This window comes from Nicotiana tomentosiformis, chromosome 7 (assembly GCF_000390325.3).
Source record: "Nicotiana tomentosiformis chromosome 7, ASM39032v3, whole genome shotgun sequence".
NCBI classification, from domain to species: Eukaryota; Viridiplantae; Streptophyta; class Magnoliopsida; order Solanales; family Solanaceae; genus Nicotiana; species Nicotiana tomentosiformis.
Window position 1 is genome coordinate 109,928,999 of NC_090818.1, and position 20,809 is coordinate 109,949,807.

Consider the following 20,809-nt stretch of genomic DNA (forward strand, 5'->3'; position numbering starts at 1 on the left):
AAGGTACCTCGGCACATGAATCCCAGCTAACATATGGAGAACCTGGGGAGAATGAAGAAACTGACTCAGATGCTGGACAGAAAAAGCAATGTCAATCTTGTGTGCTAAAGAAAATTTAGTTTTCCTACAAGCCTTCTGAAAATGCTTGGATCAGACATAGGGGCATCCACATCACTGGTTAATTTTATGGAAGGATCCAAAGGGGTAACTACAGGGGTAAAATGAGTGCAATTAAATTCAGCCAGCAGCTCGAAAGTGAATTTGTGTTGGCACATCAAAAAATCCTCAAGATGAGAAGACACTTCTAGACCCAGAAAATAGTGGACCTCACCCAAATCTTTAATCTTAAACCGAGCATCCAAAAATGTCTTCAAACTATCCAATTCTGTGATATCATTACCAACCAACAAAATGTCATCAACATGAACTGCTAATATAGTTAGGGAAGAGCCAACATACTTGGTAAAAAGAGAATAATCATTCTTGCTTGAAATATATCCTCTAGATGACAATGCTTCATACAATTTAGAAAACCATTATCTAGAAGCTTGTTTGAGGCCATAAAGTGATTTTTTGAGTTTGCAAACCAAAGGAGAAGAAGAATTAGAAGATGAAGGACCTAATACAGATAAACCTGGAGGGACTTTCATGTAAACCTCCTCATGGAGATCACCATGGAGGAAAGCATTGTTAACATCAAGTTGATGCACAATCCATCCCCTTTTTGCAGTAAGAGAAAGGAGACACTTGATGGTGGTAAATTTGACCACAGGAGAGAAAGTTGCAAAATAATCAATTCCCTAATTTTGAGTGTCTCCCCTTATTACAAGCCTGTCTTTATATATCTCCACAGTCCCATAAGATTTTTGTTTGATCTTATAAACACACTTGCATGGGATATGCTTTTTGTTGAGAGGAAGAGGAATAATATCCCATGTGTTATTTGCCTCAAGAGCTTTGAATTCCTGTAGCATGGCCTGCTACCAAACAGGGTGAGAAACAGCCTGCTGGTAGAACTGAGGTTCATGCAGTGGTACATCAGTAGAGAAAACCTTGGGCTGAGTAGAGAGAGGAGTTGAAGGAAGGGCAGAATTGCACACATAATCTGCCAAATGAGCAGGAGGTTGATGAACTCTGGTGGACTTCCTAAGGAGGGGAGAAGAAGGAACTGGTAAATGAGAGGAAGTAGATGAAAATTGGAGAAATGGAAGGAGAGAGAGGAGAGATAGTAGGAGGAGTGGAAGAAGGAGTGGGTTTAGATGTGAAACCAGGTATGGGAGAAGAAGAAATTATAGGAGAGGATGAAGTAGGAATATCTGTAGAATCAGGGAAAGATACAGGGAAAACAGAGGAAGAATAGGGAAAAATAGATTCATGAAATTGTACATCCCTTCAGAAGAAAATAGAATGGTTGGAGAGGTTAAGTGGTTTGTAACCTTTCTTGCCACATGGGTATCCTAGAAAAACATATGAAATTTTCCTTGAGTGAAACTTATCTCTACCAGGTTTGGGTATAGTAGCAAAACAAAGGCATCCAAAAGATCTCAAATGTTCATAAGAGGGTGGTGTGCCATGCAGTTTTTCAAAGGAGATGAATTGCCTAAAACAGAAGAAGGTAGTCTATTAATTAGGTAGGTAGCAGTGAAAACACAATCACCCCAATATTTAGTAGGAAGATTGGACTGGAACAATAGAGCTCTAGAAGTTTCTAACAAATGCTTATGTTTTCTTTCAACAACTCCATTTTGTTGGGGGGTATGTGGTATAGTGGTCTGGTGGAGGATGCCATTATCAGCAAAGAAGGTCTTTGCTTCAATACTACTGCCTAATTCATATGCATTGTCTGATCTAAAGGATTGAATAGAGCAATTAAAGTGAACCTTAACCATGGAAGTAAAGGTTTTCAGAATAGACAAGACACTAGCTTTACAAAAAAATAAATGAGTCCAGGTAACTCTAGTAAAATCATCAACTAGAGTGAGAAAATAACTGAAACCATTGTAGGTTTTAGTGTGGTAAGGTCCCCATATGTCAATATGTACTAACTGAAAAGGGGCAGTGGTTTTGATAGTACTGTCTGAGAATGGCAATCTTTGTTGCCTAGCCATGGGGAAAATAGTATATAAGAAATGTTATTTAGATGTGATTTTATCAGAAAGAAAAGGAATTGAAGTCATTTTTAGGGCATATGCCCTAACCTTTGAAGCCAGACCAAATCTATTTTATTAGTAATAGAAATTGGAATACAAGAGGGACTATGGGGTAAGGGATCAGCAGAAATATTACAAGCATTACTAGAATCAACAGAAAAATCATGAACAGAAAGTAAAGGCATGTCTAGCAGTAGAAAATACAATCCATGAGCCTCTTTACCAATTTCTAATGGCCTCTTCAGAGAAGGGCCCTGTAAAGAACAAGATAAACTGATAAATATGGCCATACACTGTAATTGAGTTAGAAGTTTGTGTACAGAAAGAAGGTTGAATTGAAAAGAATGGACTAAAAGGACATTACGTAGAATTATATCATGTTTAAGGTACATAGAACTAGTAGAAATGACTTTCACTTTATATCCATTTGGCAAGGTTATTAAGAAAGGAGAAGTTAAATGTTGAATATTGTGAAGAAAATTTTCGTATGGAGTCATGTGGTTTGTTGCACCAGAATCCAGAATCCAAAGTTTTCTAACTGAATTAAAAGATGCAGACAAAGAATGAGCTAAAGAATGCATTTTCTCTACTGGAAGATATGACACACCTGTAAAATGAGCATATCCACCACTATCTGCAGCAACACTAGCAGGAGTATAGTTGGGAGAAATATGTATCTGTTGGAGTAAGGTCATGAGATGGTTGTACTGTTCTTTGCTGAACCCATGAAATGGAGCCTCATATGTTTTGAAAACAACAGGAGAGTAAGATGATTCCTCCATTTGGACACATGAAGCAGATCTCTTGTTCTTTGTGAACTTGAAATCAGGAGGAAATCCATGAAGTCTGTAACACTTTTCTATGGCGTGACCGCTTTTCTTACAATACTTGCAAGACACAGTAGTAGATAATAAAGGCTTCTTGGATTCAAAAGTGACTCTCTGAGTGTATTGTTTATTAGGGTGAAGTTGAGTTGATGGGATAGAGAAAGATGCCGAATCAGTTGAAAACCCAGAAGAGACAAGATGAGACTCTTTCTGACTCTCATCTTGTTGTAGAAGAGAATAAGCCTTACTGATTGAAGGGTATGGGGACATCATAAGGATGCTACTTTTAGCTGTTAAGTAGGAATCATTCAGTCCACTTAGGAACTGAAAGAGATGCTGATCTTCAATGAACTTAGGGCACCACATGAACATGTGTGCCCAACATATGCAGAGTTCAATTCATCCCACAGACTTCTCATCTTAGTGAAATAGGTGGCTATATCAGAAGACCCTTGAAAGGTAGAACTGATCTCCCGTTGGAGTTGAATATACTTAGACCCATTAGACTACCCAAACCTTTCATTTATGTCCATCCACACTTCCTTGACAGTACTAAGACACATAACACTTATAGCAATCTCCCTAGTTAGTGAGTTAGTAATCCAGGCCTTGACCATATTGTTGCACCTTTTCCATAAAGGAAAATAGGGAGAATCAGGTGCAGGTTGGGCTACTTTGCCAGTGATTAGGCCTAGTTTGTTCTTAGCTGAGAGAGATATTAGCATACTACTGCGCCATATAACAAAACCAGTTCCATTGAAAGGAACTGTAACCAGCTGAACACCAAGATTATCAGAAGGATGTATGTATAAAGGATGAGATGGATCTTGGATAAGCTCAGTGAAACCATCAGAATTTGACAATACATTTGCATGTAACTCAGTATTTTCCATATTATTACTCATCACAACAGAGATGTTGAATAACAACAGGAGAAAATAGCAAATGTAGAAACTTTGTCAATAAGAACCGACGAGTCAAATATCAACTAACACAGCAAAAAAAATCGAACTCAGAAAACCCTAATATGCGATTATGTATACTGAAAATAAAATTGTACCGATCTTCTTCGCAACCTGAAGAAGTAAGGCCTTCATACATCAATACTTGAAAAGATGAGAGAGAATCGCCTAGAAATCTCCAAATTTATCACCAAATAGAGTCGTAAATCAAGCTGAAGATGCGAAGAAACCCTAGCACGGTTACCACCGGTCTAGAGCTGAGGACAAGACGAATCGATTGACCCGCTATGATACCATGTTAGGATGAAGATTGAACAAAAATCAGGGAAAAAATGCATATAAAACCCTATCTGCCATGAGTGAAGATAGACGAAGAGAGAGAAAATTTTATTCAATCTTGTGTTTAATATTTCTGACTAACTAAAAATATCTGAGTAACCCACCTATATACAACTGTGGGCTGGGTCAACATATACAGGGTAACAAATACACAACAAAATTGGGCTAATTACAATTTGGGCCTAAAATAAAAATAGACCCAATTCTGTGATATCCAACAAAATCTGGTTAGATATCGAATAAAGCAGCTATAAATTCTGAAAATTTATTTAGCTAACGTTGGAATCTCAAATGAACTCTTTCGTTTTTTGTTCTATTCCGCATGCCTTATTGTCCAATAATGTTGAAGAGCTTTCAAAAAAGGAATGTGAAGATTGACAACCGACACAAAATTTATGTTCTTTGTTTTTCTTCTTTTTTTCTTTTTTTAATTAATTCCTTGTTACGACATTTAGGCTGAACTTCTGTAAGCCAGTTGCATTTGATGTATCTATATTCAGTGATCCGCTCATGAAAAGACGAATTCAGGATTTAAATTTTATGAGCTCAACTTTTAAAATTTTTAGCATTGAACCCATTATATTTTAAAGTTATAGGTTCATATCTACTTTTTTTGCAATATTAATGATTTTGTTCATATAAATTTTTATTCCGCATCAAAAGTTATGGGTTCAATTGAACCCGTTGAGTATACGCTACAATCGCCCTTGCGCTTATGTGCGTCATACATATATATATTGTAGCTGCAACTGTACGTACTTCTTCCCTCCTAATTATTACATTCGTTTCAATTTGTTTGAACCTATTTGACTGGACACGGAGTTTAAGGAAGAAAAAAAAGGCTTTTGAAACTTGTGATCTAAAATAATTCATAGATATTTGTGTGGCTATAAATTATCTCATCTATATCTCTCTCTCTATATATATTAAAGGAATAAAGTTACCATATATAATTGTCATTATGGTTAAGCCAAGTGGCAAGCTAATAAATGTCAATAGTATATGTTAACTTTATTTTATATTTGACTATGTTAGTCAAATACAACTATATATATATATATATATATATATATATATATATATATATATATATATATATATATATATATATATATATATACACAAAAATATATATTAAAGGATAATTTTGAATCTATAGATAAAATTTTTAAATTTGAATTAAAATAAAAAGAAACTTATGTTTTGTTATCATGTTATCATACATAATTCGATTAATGATCATATGCTGGAGAAAGAAACTTACAAAAATCAGTCAATATTCAAAACAAGTTATTTATTTTTCTTTTTGAAAAATGTTCGTTTGAAGAGTCAATTTGTATAAATGGATATCAAACAAATAACAAAACTTTGGCTATATAATTGCTATCATTAATTACTATCTAACACCTTCTAGGAATTGAAGGGTATAAGCAGAAACCTCTTCATTTAGCTATAGTCAAACCAACATTGCAAGGGTATAGTATTTTTTTCGTTGAAGAATATTAGTTTTGAATCACTAGATTATGTGAAAGATTTTTTTTTTCTCGAATTCAACTAGAGAGATATTGGTTTCAAATTGATAGTTTCTATAACGATTTTCAAGTGTAACAAAAAGTATATTTAAAAAAAATTGGTATGACGTGAAATATTTATTTTTAAAATGTAAACAAATTATTTCGAAATGGGATTATTTTTTAAATTATAATATAATTTTTAAAATAAAAGATAAGATATTTTAAAATTTTAGTAGAGAGTTTTTAAAATAATTATAATAGAAGTCATATCATGGATAAAATCAAGAAACCGAAATCTTATGAATTATTACATATATATATCCGGCCATATTTATTGTTTACTTTTTATACCTAATATACATAGATGATATACCGACAATACACGAGTATACACCTGTTATATATGAATTATATATAAATTACACATCCTCAATTTTTTTAATTTAAGTGGTTGGGTGAGCACCTGTTTAGGTTGATAAGATAAAGCCAAAATAAAAATATGACAGAATTTCAACCAAAGACTAAAAGTATAAATAAAGTTTTATGTAGACAATTTCTATTAAAACTCATCCTTTTATTACGAAATAAAATAATTTTTTGTAACCAAAAAAATAAAGACATAAAAAATAAGATGAAAGAAAATAAATACAGAAAAAATGTATGAAAAATCTAAAAATCAGAAATAAGAGACGACAACGAATTTCTTCTTTTGTTTCATCTTTGTTGAGTGTAAAAAATTCGAAGCCGATCTCATCGATTTCAAATATTTTTTTCAATTCAAATACATAGATTATAAGATAAGGATATCTTAAAGTATTTCTTTTATTTACATTGTGTGTCTTTTAAAAAAAAATCACTATTACTAACAAACTGATATGATATTCGAATTTGAATTTAAATACAATTTAAATAGTTTGCATTGAGGTTAAGCCAAGTATGGTGTCGAGAACTACTTGACAATTTTAAGACAATATATGCAATGTTATATAATATCAATCAATTAATCTAACATTTAATGATTCAAAGAACCAAAAATTTGTATATATATAGGGTATTCAAAATTCAAAATATGTGGCTAGAGATATCGACAAAATGGAGTCATACTGAAATAAAGTTTCACCGGTCAAAGAATCATTTAAATATTTAGATAGCCGATTAAAGTGAATTTTAAATTAAGGATAATATCTTCACATGCATCATTATAAAGATAATCATTATTTAAATATACAAAATATTTTAGAAATTGAAATTTCAAAATAGAAATATTTTTTTAAACATAATAGCATACCAAATAAGAATTCAAGTCATAGTAAAAGAGTCACGTCGTAATCAAAGAATCGTCATATTGTGCCAAACTTTGTGCTTTGCCATAGCTCATAAATACTAGTTACTATTTCGCTTTGTGACTATTTTTAGGTTCCAATAATACCAATAAGAATGGTGCAAAAATAAAATTATCACTACGAGATTTGAGAAAATGTTAGCCGTTTTTCATGTAGTGTTTCATTATTAATATTTAATGATTATCTATAATTATCTTGAAGGTTTAAATTTTAAGATTATTTACATATAATTCAAATAACTCAGATATTTAACATGGTTAATGTCAAATATCAAAATTGAGTCATACTAGGAAACAAGTCATTGGCTAAAGATGTCACGACCCTAAATTCCCTCCGTAGGATGTCGTGATGGCACCTAATCTCTAAGACTAGGTAAGCCTATCAATGCCGAAAAAAATTAAATCTGAAATAAATAAACTACAATTCAAATAATTTCAACTCCCAAAACCCGGTAGAAATAAGTCACAAGTTTTTAAGAATTTATTCTCAATGTCTCTATACAATAAAGTCTAAAGCAAATAAGGAAGACAACATAGTAAGATAGAAGGGGACTCTGGAGTCTGCGGTCGCTGGCAGATATACCTCGAAGTCTCCTTGTATAGCTAGTTTACTAATGCCTAGTCTGATAAGGTGTACCTGGATCTGCACAAAAAGACGTGTAGAAGCGTAGTATGAGTACACCACAGCGGTACCTAGTAAGTGCCAAGCCTAACTTCGGTAAAGTAGTGACGAGGTCAGGTCAGGCCATACTGGAAAATAATAATAGCATGGTAAAATGTTAATAATATAATAAAATAAATGACAATGAAAATGAATCAAGTAGTATGTCACATTTAATTACATCAAATAATGGCAAATAAATACCTCGTGGAAACAAAACAAAATTTTTTTCAACTTTAAGAAAATCACAACAATAATCAAAAGCAACTGCGGCCATAAATCAATGTCAACAAGGGAACTCCCGAGGTACCGCCTCGTAGTCCCAAATCATAAATAAATTTATAATATCTCATTTTCTTATCTCACCGCGGGAGCCTTCACAGTTTATTTTAAAGAAAATATTTTTTCTGAAATAGCATCCCGCGTTTTAGTCATCCTTATCACACCACATGACTTCTAGTAGTTTCCCCTACTATCCACACGTATCAAGCCACCCTTATCTCACCTCATGCGTTTCAATACCCAAACCTTATGCCTTCGCATGCGTAGCAATATCACAATATATCATAATTTGCACCTTAAGTGCTCAAATAATTTAACTTGTCAAAATAATTCAACAACAATATGTTTTCACCATAAAGAGCACACGACTCATGCCAAAATAAATCTTCAATAATATGTTTCCACAATAAAGAGCTCACGGCTCCATCACGATGAGTACGAAAATCTTACAAAAATATTCAGAAATAAATAATTCAGGAAAATAATATTTCAAAATCTTTAATACGTTGCTTCAATATCAAATTTAAAAATGTCAAATACTTCATATTAATAATATTTAATTTAAAAAAAATCAACCTGCAAATAATGCACAGAATAAAAGAAACTAATTTTCAACTAAACCGGTAAAACAATTAGCAGAAAAAGGTCAAACAAATTTAAAGTATATATCTTAGATCAATGATGAAGAATATAACAAGATAAAATTATTTAATAAATGCGCAACAATGATCTTCACAATTTAAAAACATAATCTTTCACATTTAGTCCGTGTACACACTCGTCACCTCATGTACACGACTTCCATCACATTACAATTAATACCAATCCTAGGGGAAATTTTCCCCCACAAGGTTAGATAAGTCACTTACCTCGACTTGCTCCAATTTAACCAAGTAGTGTGCTTTTTCCTGGATTTTTTTACTCCGATCTACTCGTATCTAGTCATAATTAATTCGATATAGTCAACAAAAATTATAGGAATCAATTTCATAATAAAATAATACATTTTTCAATAAATCCGAAATTAGCTCAAAATCACCTGTGGGATCCACATCTCGGAATCCGGCGAAACTCACAAAACCTGGATACCTATTCAATTACGAGTCCATCCATACCAGTTTCACTCAAATCCGACTCTGAATCGACACCGAAATCTCAAAAATTCATTTTTATGAGATTTCTAAACTTTTTCCAAATTTTCATCTCAAAACACTAATTAAATGGCAAAAATAATGATATATCCGTGTATATCGACCAAATCCGAGTTAAGATCACTTACCCAAATATTTCTCCTTGAAAATTTGCCAAAAATCGCTTCTAATCAAGCTCAAGTTCGTCAAAAATGGCAACTCGGGACGAAATCTCCAATTTTATAAACTACCGAGCCAACCATCGATCCTGGGTATCGATCATGGCTTCGATCTTTATGGCCCTCGATCCTGGCCTCGGTTATAACCCTCGATCCTAGGCCTCGATCCCTAATCCTCGAGCCTTGCCTTCGATCATGGCCCTCGAGCTAGACATTCGGTCATGCCTTCGATTCTGCATTCGATCATGGCTTCAGATCCTACCCTTGATCATGGCCCTCGAGCTGGGCCTTCGATCCTGCCTTCGATTATGTCCCTCGAGCTGGGCCTTCGATCCTGAGCCTCATCCCTGGGCTCGATTTCTGGGCTCGATTTGTGCAGTTACAGTAGAAGAAAATTACAGCAACTTTTTAAGTCCAACTTTTGATCCGTTAACCATCTGAAACTCACCCGAGGCTCTCGGGACCTCAACCAAATATACCAACAAGTCCTAAAACATCATACAAACTTATTTGAAACCTCAAATCACATAAAACGACACTAAAATCACGAATCATGCTCCAATTCAAGCTTAATGAAACTTATAATTTCCAACTTCTACATTCGATGTCGAAAGCTATCAAATCAAGTCCGATTGACCTCAAAGTTTTGTACACAAGTCATAAAGGACATAACGGAGCTGTGAAAATTTTTAGAACTGGATTCCGACCCTAAAATCAAAAAGTCAACTCCCCGGTAAAACTTTCAAATAAAATTTCGATCACGCTTCTAAGTCCAAAATCACCATACAGAGCTGTTGGAATTATTAAAATTCTATCTGGGGTCGTTTGCACATAATTCGACATTCGGTCATATCACGACCCCAAATTCCTTCCGTAGAAAGTCGTGATGGCACCTAGTCTCTAAGACTAGGTAAACCTATCAATGCGGAATAATAAATATCTGAAATAAATAAACTACAATTCAAACAATTTCAACTCCCAAAACCCGGTAGAAATAAGTCACAAGCTTCTAAGAATTTATTCTCTATGTCTCTATACATCAGAGTCTAAAGTAAATAAGGAAGACAACATAGTAAGATAGAAGGGGACTCCGGAGTCTGCGGACGCTGGCAGATATACCTCGAAGTCTCCTCGTACAACTAGGTTACTGATGCGTGGTCTGATAAGATGTACCTGGATCTGCACAAAAAGATGTGCATAAGCGTAGTATGAGTACACCACAGCGGTACCCAGTAAATGCCAAGCCTAACCTCGGTAGAGTAGTGTCGAGGTCAGGCCAGGCCCTACTGGAGAATAAATAATGGCATGGTAAAATGTTTAAATAATATTATAAGATAAAATGGCAATGAAAATGAATTAAGTAGTATGCCATATTTAATTACATCAAATAATGGCAAATAGATACCTCGTGGAAACAAAACATAATTCTTTTCAACTTTAAAAAAATCACAACAATAATCAAAGGCAACTGCGGCCATAAATCAATATCAACAAGGGCACTCCCGAGGTACCGCCTCGTAGTCCCAAATCATAAACAAATTCACAATATCTCTTTTTCTTATCTCACCGTGGGAGCCTTCATAATTTATTTTAAAGAAAATATTTTTTCCGAAATAGCATCCCGCGTTTTAGCCATCCTTATCATAACGCATGACTTCTGGTAGTTCCCCCTACTAGCCACGCGTATCAAGCCACCCTTATCTCACCGCATGCATTTCAATACCCAGACCTTATACCACCGCATGCGTATCAATATCACAATATATCATAATTTGCACCTCAGGTGCTCAAATAATTTAACTTGCCAAAATAATTCATCAACAATATTGTTCCATAATAAAGAGCTCACGACTCATGTCAAAATAACTCAACAATAATATTTTTCCACAATAAAGAGCTCATGAGCACAATAAAGAGCTCACGGCTCATGTCAAAATAATTCAACAATAATATTTTTCCATAATAAAGAGCTCACGGCTCATGTCAAAATAATTCAACAATAATATTTTTTCACAATAAAGAGCTCACGGCTCATGTTAAAATAATTCAACAATAAAAACTGCATCGAACTTCCTCCGAGTCTGTGGGAGCCCAACAATGAAATCCATAGTGATCCGCTCCCATTTCCATTCTGGAATTTCCAATTCTGAAGCAATCCACCTGGTCGTTGATGATCATATTTCACCTGCTGACAATTTAGGCACCGAGCTACATATTCCACTATGTCTTTCTTCATCTGCCTCCACCAATAGTGCTGTCTCAAGTCTTAATACATCTTTGTAGCACCCGGATGAATGGAGTACCGCGAACTGTGAGCCTCCTGGAAAATCAAGTCTTGCAAACCATCTACATTTGGCACACATAGCCTGCCCTGCATTTGTAATACATCTTCATCTCCAATAGTGACTTCCTTGGCATCGCCGTGCTTAACTGTGTCCTTAAGGACAAGCAAATGGGGGTCATCATACTGACGTTCCCTGATACGGTCATAAAGAGAAGACTAAGAAACCACACAAGCCAAAACTCGACTCAACTCGTAAATATCCCATCTAACAAACTGGTTGGCCAAGGCCTGAACATCCAAGGCTAAATGCCTCTCTGCTACCGGTAAATATGCTAAGCTGCCCAAACTCCCCGCCTTACGACTCAAGGCATCGGCCACTACATTGGCCTTCCCAAGATGATAGAGAATGGTGATATCATAATCCTTAAGCAACTCCAACCATCTCCGCTACCGCAAATTAAGATCCTTCTGCTTAAATAGATGTTGTAGACTTTGGTGATCGGTGTAGACCTCGCAATGGATACCGTACAAATAATGCCTCCAAATCTTTAAGGCATGAACAATAGCTGCTAACTCAAGGTTGTGTACATGATAATTATTCTCATGCACCTTTAATTGTCTGGACGCGTAGGCAAGATAATTATTCTCATGCACCTTTAACTGTCTGGACGCGTAGGCAATCACCCTACCATCTTGCATCAACACTGCACCGAGGTCAATATGTGACGCATCACAATACACAATATAAGACCCTGAACCTGTAGGTAATACCAACATTGGGGCTGTAGTCAAAGCTGTCTTGAGCTTTTGGAAGCTCTCCTCACATTCCTCGGCCTATATGAACGGAGCACCCTTCTGGGTGAATCTGGTCTTAATAGTTGTTCATAATCAATTAAAAAATTGTCAATTAACTTCATGTTAACAAAAATCTTGTTTTAAACCTTCACAATACTGATAACGAGATACGAGGCATGAAAACCTCATAATTATTTACCCGAATTAATGAGTCACATTTAACGTCACCTGGGCGGGAACCTACCTCGTAGGTTAAAACTAAATAATTACAACACAAAATTGGCAAGTATGCATAGAGAATTTTATATAGAATTTTCAAATAAGCCTAACAGGCATGACTTCCTATTAGTACTATAGTACAAATTAAAATTCACAAGGGAGAACTTAAATACAAGAATTTTCCTCACAAGGATCTCGTCCTTATATAACTTCCACCGCAGCTCGTAGCCCGATTTAAACATATCAGTTTATATTAAAATGCGAGGATCTCATCCTCGGTTCTAAATCACAAGTAATATGCACATCGTGCCAATTGAAAATTTCCATTTTCTCCTTTTAAATAATTTCGGTTACACCAAATCACAACACATAATGAACCCCACACCGGTAAGGCATATAATTCACAATTTGCAATTAATTAATCAGAATTTACATCAAAATTTACCGAAATGAGTAACAGAAAGCCACATTTAGCCTCGCAGCTCTTATTATTGACCAACACAAAATGATAGGCGTAGTTATCTCCATAAAATCTCCCAACAAGGGTAATCACATAAGTAGATTATAGAATTATGAATCTCACTCATAAGTGGAGCACAATAGGAGGGCTCGTCTCGATACTCAGAACTGAATCAAGTTAAGAAAATTATTCCTTTATATTATATCAAGGTCGTACCTGTAGTGACATCAACTGATGTAGCGACTCCGCCATACCATAAAACAAATATAACAACGGCTGGGTCTCCACCTCTAGGACGCCTTCTACCCATCTGTCCTCCACCCCTAACTGGTCGTGTGGGTGGTGTAGTAACTGCAATGGGGCACGTAGCCTGAGTGCTTTGATTAAATAAGTCTCTCCCAAGTTTGGGATAATTTTCTCATGATGTGCCTAGTATCACCGTATTCATAACAACCCCTTTTGTGGGTTAGGCTGCTCATATTGAGTCTGTGCCAGATAACTGAAATAACCATTGTAGGAACTCATGTCGGTGGTGCATTAAAAGAACTTACTGGAGCACCCCGAGTAATCCGATGCACGGAATGGGCTGGCCGACTACCCGAGCCCCCGCCATAATGATTTATCCTTGCACAGTAGAATCCACTGAATCCCCCAGAACCTCGAGATGTCTTGGTCTCCTTAGTTTCCTTTTTCCTCATACCGAACACATTCTAATATCTTGGTAATTTGTATAACTAGCAGAAACGAAGTATCAGCTTGTAGCTCCCGAGTCGTACAAAATTTTACCATCATAATTGAGTCCTTTAATGAGTCTGTGGACTCACCCTCTGGCTGTAGGAAGCAAAGTAGGAGTATGACGGGCTAACTTATTGAACTTGATGGCATATTCTGACACCGTCAATGGTGACTGACGCAACCATTCAAAACCTATGTGCCACGCATTACGGAGAGTCCAGGAAAAAAACTCTTTCAAAAGAGTTTTTGAAACTGAGCCAAGTGGGCGGTGTTGCATTGGCTGGTCTGCCCTCTTCATAGGCTTTCCACGAACACTGGTGGAGAATTATCTCTCCCAAGGCAAATTTCTTTTTTTGTTATGCTGACTCAACACTATTGAGCTGACCAATTTCTTAACATACTCTTCGATTCTTCTTTGGGATAACCCTTACCCCTATTTGTACACAATGATCACAAAGGTAGAGCTCCATACAGACAAATATTATCACGAACCACATAGTTCAGACTCTCGTCAACAAGTGTACTTCTTCCGAAGCACCCCAAAATCCACAATAGTGACGTCCACGCTGAGTAGACCTTCTACAAATTTAGAGTTATTTCTATAACTCTTTTGCTATTGAAGTATAGGATTATTAAGGAGGCGGACATACCGCAAGTCCCAACCTTATCCTCTACAAAATCTCAGATCTTAAACATGTGTAAATTTTAGGGAACCTTTCAGTACCACATATATATATTTCAGGCCAAAGCTGATATAACACATGACCCCGTAATCCACCCATTGGTAGTGGACTCCCCCCACTCGGTGCGAAGTCATAGGTCACAATGTCCGATGATCCACAATAATAACCTTCACAGCTTGTATAAATCAATTAGACGCCAACGTACGTTGCACCCCCGCATGATTCTCTAGGTGATCTCTCAATTCGCCCGCATCTTCAGTCGGAACCACATGTTAAGGCAATGTTTGAGCATCTCTGGCTCCCTCGTAGTCCATCTGCGGCATCACGAACCGTCAACGCACAACTGATACCGAGTGCACAATGTCATACACGAGTGGATACAAAGGAATATGAGATATATGTTTCAAGCTAAATCAATGTCGCACGATAAAGAATCAAAGAGGTGAATATTTTCCTAACAGTTCCATAGCCTCCCGAAGATAAGTACAGACGTCTCCGTACTGTTCCACAAGACTCTACTAAACCTGCTTGTGACTCATAACACCTATGAACCTAGAGCTCTGATACCAACTTGTCACGACCCCAAATTCCCTCCGTAGGATGTTGTGATGGCACCTAGTCTCTAAGACTAGGTAAGCCTATCAATGCGGAATAATAATAAATATCTGAAATAAATAAACTACAATTCAAACAATTTCAACTCCCAAAACCCGGTAGAAATAAGTAAGAGCTTCTAAGAATTTATTCTCTATGTCTCTATACAACAGAGTCTAAAGCAAATAAGGAAAACAACATAGTAAGATAGAAGGGGACTCCGGAGTCTGCGGACGCTGGCAGATATACCTCGAAGTCTCCTCGTACAGCTAGTTTACTGATGTGTGGTCTGATAAGATGTACCTGGATCTGCACAAAAAGATGTGCAGAAGCGTAGTATGAGTACACCACAGCGGTACCCAATAAGTGCCAAGCCTAACCTCAGTAGAGTAGTGTCGAGGTCAGGTCAGGCCCTACCGGAGAATAAATAATGGCATGGTAAAATGTTTAAATAATATTATAAGATAAAATGACAATGGAAATGAATCAAGTAGTATGTCACATTTAATTACACCAAATAATGGCAAATAAATACCTTGTGGAAACAAAACATAATTCTTTTCAACTTTAAGAAAATCACAACAATAATCAAAGGCAACTGCAGCCATAAATCAATATCAACAAGGGCACTCCCGAGGTACCGCCTCGTAGTCCCAAATCATAAACAAATTCACAATATCTCATTTTCTGATTTCACCGCGGGAGCCTTCACAATTTATTTTAAAGAAAATATTTTTTTCCGAAATAGCATCCCGCGTTTTAGCCATCCTTATCACACCGCATGACTTCTAGTAGTTCCCCTTACTAGCCACGCGTATCAAGCCACCCTTATCTCACCGCATGCATTTCAATACCCAGACCTTATACCACCGCATGCGTATCAATATCACAATATATCACAATTTGCACCTCAGGTGCTCAAATAATTTAACTTGCCAAAATAATTCATCAACAATATTGTTCCACAATAAAGAGCTCACGACTCATGTTAAAATAACTCAACAATAATATTTTTCCACAATAAAGAGCTCACGGCTCATGTCAAAGTAATTCAACAATAATATTTTTCGACAATAAAGAGCTCACAGCTCATGTCAAAATAATTCAACAATAATATTTTTTCATAATAAAGAGCTCACGGCTCATGTCAAAATAATTCAACAGTAATATTTTTTCACAATAAAGAGCTCACGGCTCATGTTAAAATAATTCAACAATAATATTTTTCCACAATAAAGAGCTCACTGCTCCATCACAATGAGTACGAAAATCTTACAAAAATATTCAGGAGTAATTAATTCAGGAATATAATATTTCAAAATCTTTAATACGTTGCTTCGATATCAAGTTTAAAAATGTCAAATACTTCATATTAATAATATTTAATTTAAAGAAAATCAACCTTCAAATAATGCACAGAATAAAAGAAATCAAGTTCCAACTAAACAGATAAAACAATTAGCAAGAAAAGGTCAAGCAAATTTAAAAAAATAAACATTAAATCAATAATGAAGAATATAACAAAATAAAATAATTTAATTAATGTGCAACAATGATCTACACAATTTAAAACATAATCTTTCACATTTAGCCCGTGTACACACTCGTCACCTCGTGTACACGAATTTTCACACATTACAATTATCAATCCTAGGAGAATTTCCCCCACACAAAGTTAGACAAGTCACTTACCTCGACTTGCTCCAATTTAACCAAGTATTATGCTTTTTCCTCGATTTTTCCGACTCCGATCGACTCGTATCTAGTCATAATTAATTCGATACAGTCAACAAAAATTATAGTAATCAATTTCATAAAAGAATATTATATTTTTTTAATAAAATCCGAAATTAGCTCAAAATTTACGCGTGGGGCCCACATCTCGTAATCCGGCGAAACTTACAAAATCCGACAACCCATTCAATTATGAGTACCAATTTTACCAAAGTCCGATAACAACTCGACCTCCAAATCTTAATTTTTCGTTTTTGGAAGATTTTGCAAAAATCTTGATTTTTCTTCCATAAATTTACGGATTCATGATGTAAATGAGTATGGAATCATGAAATATAATCAATATAGGATAAGGAACACTTACCCCAATGTTTTCCCGTGAAAATCGCCCAAAATTCGCCCAAGAACCGTGCTCCAAAAATCCAAAACAAAATGAATGAAATGACCATTTTTGGTCCTCAAGTTTCTGCCAATCCGTCACTAAAAGTCCATTTTCCCTCACTAAAAGTCCATTTTTCGTCACTAGTAGTCCACCAAAAACTGCTCTACCAGCCTTCCTTCAATCGATCATAACTTTATATACAAATGTTCAAATGATAAATGGTTTAACTTTCTGGAAATTAGAATCAAACGACTACAACTTTCATGTTTTGAAACTTTTTCGATTCCTTATGAATTTTGAGATATAAGCTTCCAAAGTCGGCTCCACACATCAGCAATTTGTGGCGAAATTTCTGGACCAGCCTTCATTCAGTCCATCATAACCTTTTGTACCAATGTTCAAATAATTAATGGTTTAACTTTATGGAAACTAGAATCAAAGGACTATAACTTTTATTTTTTGAAAATTTTCTAATTCCTTATAGATTGCGAGATATAAGCTTCCAAATTAGCTCCACGCACGAAATTTCTGCAACAGATTTCCAGCAACCTTCTTTGTCCGAAATCCATTCCGTTTACCTTCCGAAATCCACCCGAGATCCTTGGGACCTTAACTAATTATACCAACATGTCACAAAATATAATACAAACTTATTTGAGGCTTCAAACCACATCAAACAATATCAAAACGACGAATCACACCTCTAATCAAAATCTATGAACTTTGAACTTTCAAATTCTATATCTTGTGCCGAAACACATCAAATCAATTCGGAATGATTTCAAATTTTGCACACAAGTCATAATTGACATAACAGACCTATTCTGAATTTCTAGAATCGGATTCCGACCTCGATAACAAAAAGTCAACCCCCCGGTCAAACTTCCCAAAAATTTAACTTTTGGCATTTCAAGCCTAATTCTACTACGGACTTCCAAATAAAATTCCGATCATGCTCTTAAGTCCAAAATCGCCATACGGAGCTGTTAGAATCATCAAAATTCTATTTCGGGGTTGTTTGCATATAATTTGATATCCGATCACTATTTAAACTTAAACTTTTAATTTTTTTATCAAAATTCCATATCTCGGGCTAGGGATCTCGAAATTTGATTCCGGGCATACGCCTAAGTCCCAAATCACGATACAGACCTACCAGAACTGTCAAAACACTAATCCGAGTTCGTTTGCTCAAAATATTGACCAAACTCAACTCAGTTGAGTTTTAAATCTCTAATTCACATTTTAATCCATTTTTCACCTGAAAACTTTCCGAAAAATTTTACAAACTGTGCACGCAAGTCGAGGAATGATAAATAGTGCTTTTCGAGGTCTTAGAACACAAAATTAATTATTAAATTTAAAGATGACATTTTAGGTCATCACAGGTCACTATTTGACTTAAGCTTTTAAAACCTTTAATTTTTCTTCAAAATTCTATATCTCGGGCTAGGGACCTCGGAATTTGATTCCGAGCATAAGCCCTAGTCCCAAATCACGATACGGACCTACAAAACTATCAAAACACTGATCCGAGTCCGTTTGCTCAAAACATTGACCAAAGTCAACTCAGTTGAGTTTTAAAGCTCTAATTCATATTTTAATCCATTTTTCACATAAAAGCTTTCCGAAAAATTTTACGGACTGCGCATGCAAGTGGAGTAATGATAGATGGTGATTTTCGAGGTCTTAGAACATAGAATTAATTATTAAATTTAGAGATGACATTTTGGGTCATCACATTCTCCACCTCTAAAACAAACGTTCGTTCTCGAACGGAGTTAAAAAAAATACCTGAGCTGGTAAATAAGTGTGGATAACAGCTGCGCATATCCTGCTCGGTCTCCCAAGCGCCTCCTCGACCGGATGACCCATCCACTGAACCTTCACGGAAGCAATGTTCTTGGACCTCAGCTTTCGTACCTGCCTATCTAAAATAGCCACTAGTTCCTCAACATAAGATATATCCTTATTCAACTGAACCGAACTGAAGTCTAACACATGAGACGGATCGCCGTGATATTTTTGAAGCATAGAAATATGGAATACCGGATGAACTGCAGAGATGCTAGGTAGTAGTGCAAGTCTGTAAGCCACCTCTCCAACTCTCTCAAGAATCTCAAAAGGCCGAATATACCTAGGGCTCAGCTTGCCCTTCTTCCCGGACCTCATCACACCCTTCATAGGCGAAACTCGGAGCAATACCCGCTCACCAACCATGAATGCAACATCACGAACCTTCCAATCTGTATAACTCTTCTGTCTAGATTGGGCTGTACGAAGTCGATCCTGAATTAACTTAACCTTTTCCAAGGTATCCTGAACCAAGTATGTACCCAATAGCCTAGCCTCTCCTGGTTCGAACCAACCCACTGGGGACCGGCACCGCCTACCATACAAGACCTCATACGGAGCCATCTGAATGCTTGACTGGCAACTGTTGTTATAAGCAAACTCCGCAAGTGTTAAGAACTGATCCCAAGTACCCCGAAATCTATCACACACACGAAACATATCCTCTAGTATCTGAATAATGCGTTCGGACTGCCCGTCCATCTGAGGGTGAAGTGTTGTACTCAACTCTACACGAGTACCCAACTCTCAATGTACAGCCTCGCTCGGTTCAAACCAACCTACTGGAGACCGGCATCGCCTACCATACAAGGCCTCATACGGAGCCATCTGAATGCTTGACTGGTATTTGTTGTTGTAAGCAAACTCCGCAAGTGGTATGAACTGATCCCAAGCAACTCCAAAATCTATCACACACACACGAAGAGTAAGTAGTAATCACAGGAATGAAATGAGCTGACTTGGTCAATCTATCCACAATCACCCAAACTGTATCGAACTTTCTCTGAGTCCATGGGAGCCCAACAACAAAATCCATAGTGATCCATTCCCATTTCCATTCTGGAATCTCTAACTTCTGAAGCAATCCACCTGGTCCCTGATGCTCATATTTCACCTGTTGATAATTTAGACACCGAGCTACATACTCCACTATGTGTTTCTTCATCCGCCTCCACCAATAGTGATGTCTCAAGTCTTGATACATCTTTGCAGCACCCGGATGAATGGAGTACCGCGAACTGTGAGCCTCCTGGAGAATCAACTCACTCAAGCCATCGACATTGGGTACACGTAGCCTGCCCTGCATCCGTAGTACATCGTCATCTCCAACAGTGACTTCCTTGGCATCACTGTGCTGAACTGTATCCTTAAGGACAAGCAAATGGGGGTCATCATACTGATGCTCCCTGATACGATCATAAAGAGAAGGCTGAAAAACCACACAAGCCAAAACTCGACTCGGCTCGGAAACATCCAATCTGACAAACTGGTTGGCCAAGGCCTGAACATCCAAGGCTAAAGGTCTCTCTGCTACCAGTAAATATGCTAAGCTGCCCAAACTTTCTGCCTTACGACTCAAGGAATCGGCCACTACATTGGCCTTCCCAAGATGATAGAGAATGGTGATATCATAATCCTTAAGCAACTCCAACCATCTCCGCTGCCACAAATTAAGATCCTTCT

General features: G+C 36.5%; 1 protein-coding gene across 1 annotated transcript; it reads right to left on the reverse strand.

Annotated features, from left to right (window-relative positions):
• Nucleotides 1-3,483: 3,483 nt before the first annotated feature.
• LOC117277361 (uncharacterized) lies at nucleotides 3,484-3,870 on the reverse strand. Its single transcript, XM_033656790.1, has one exon. The coding sequence runs from the start codon at nucleotides 3,868-3,870 to the stop codon at nucleotides 3,484-3,486; it is 387 nt and encodes a 128-aa protein (XP_033512681.1).
• Between the last annotated feature and the right edge of the window lie 16,939 nt (nucleotides 3,871-20,809).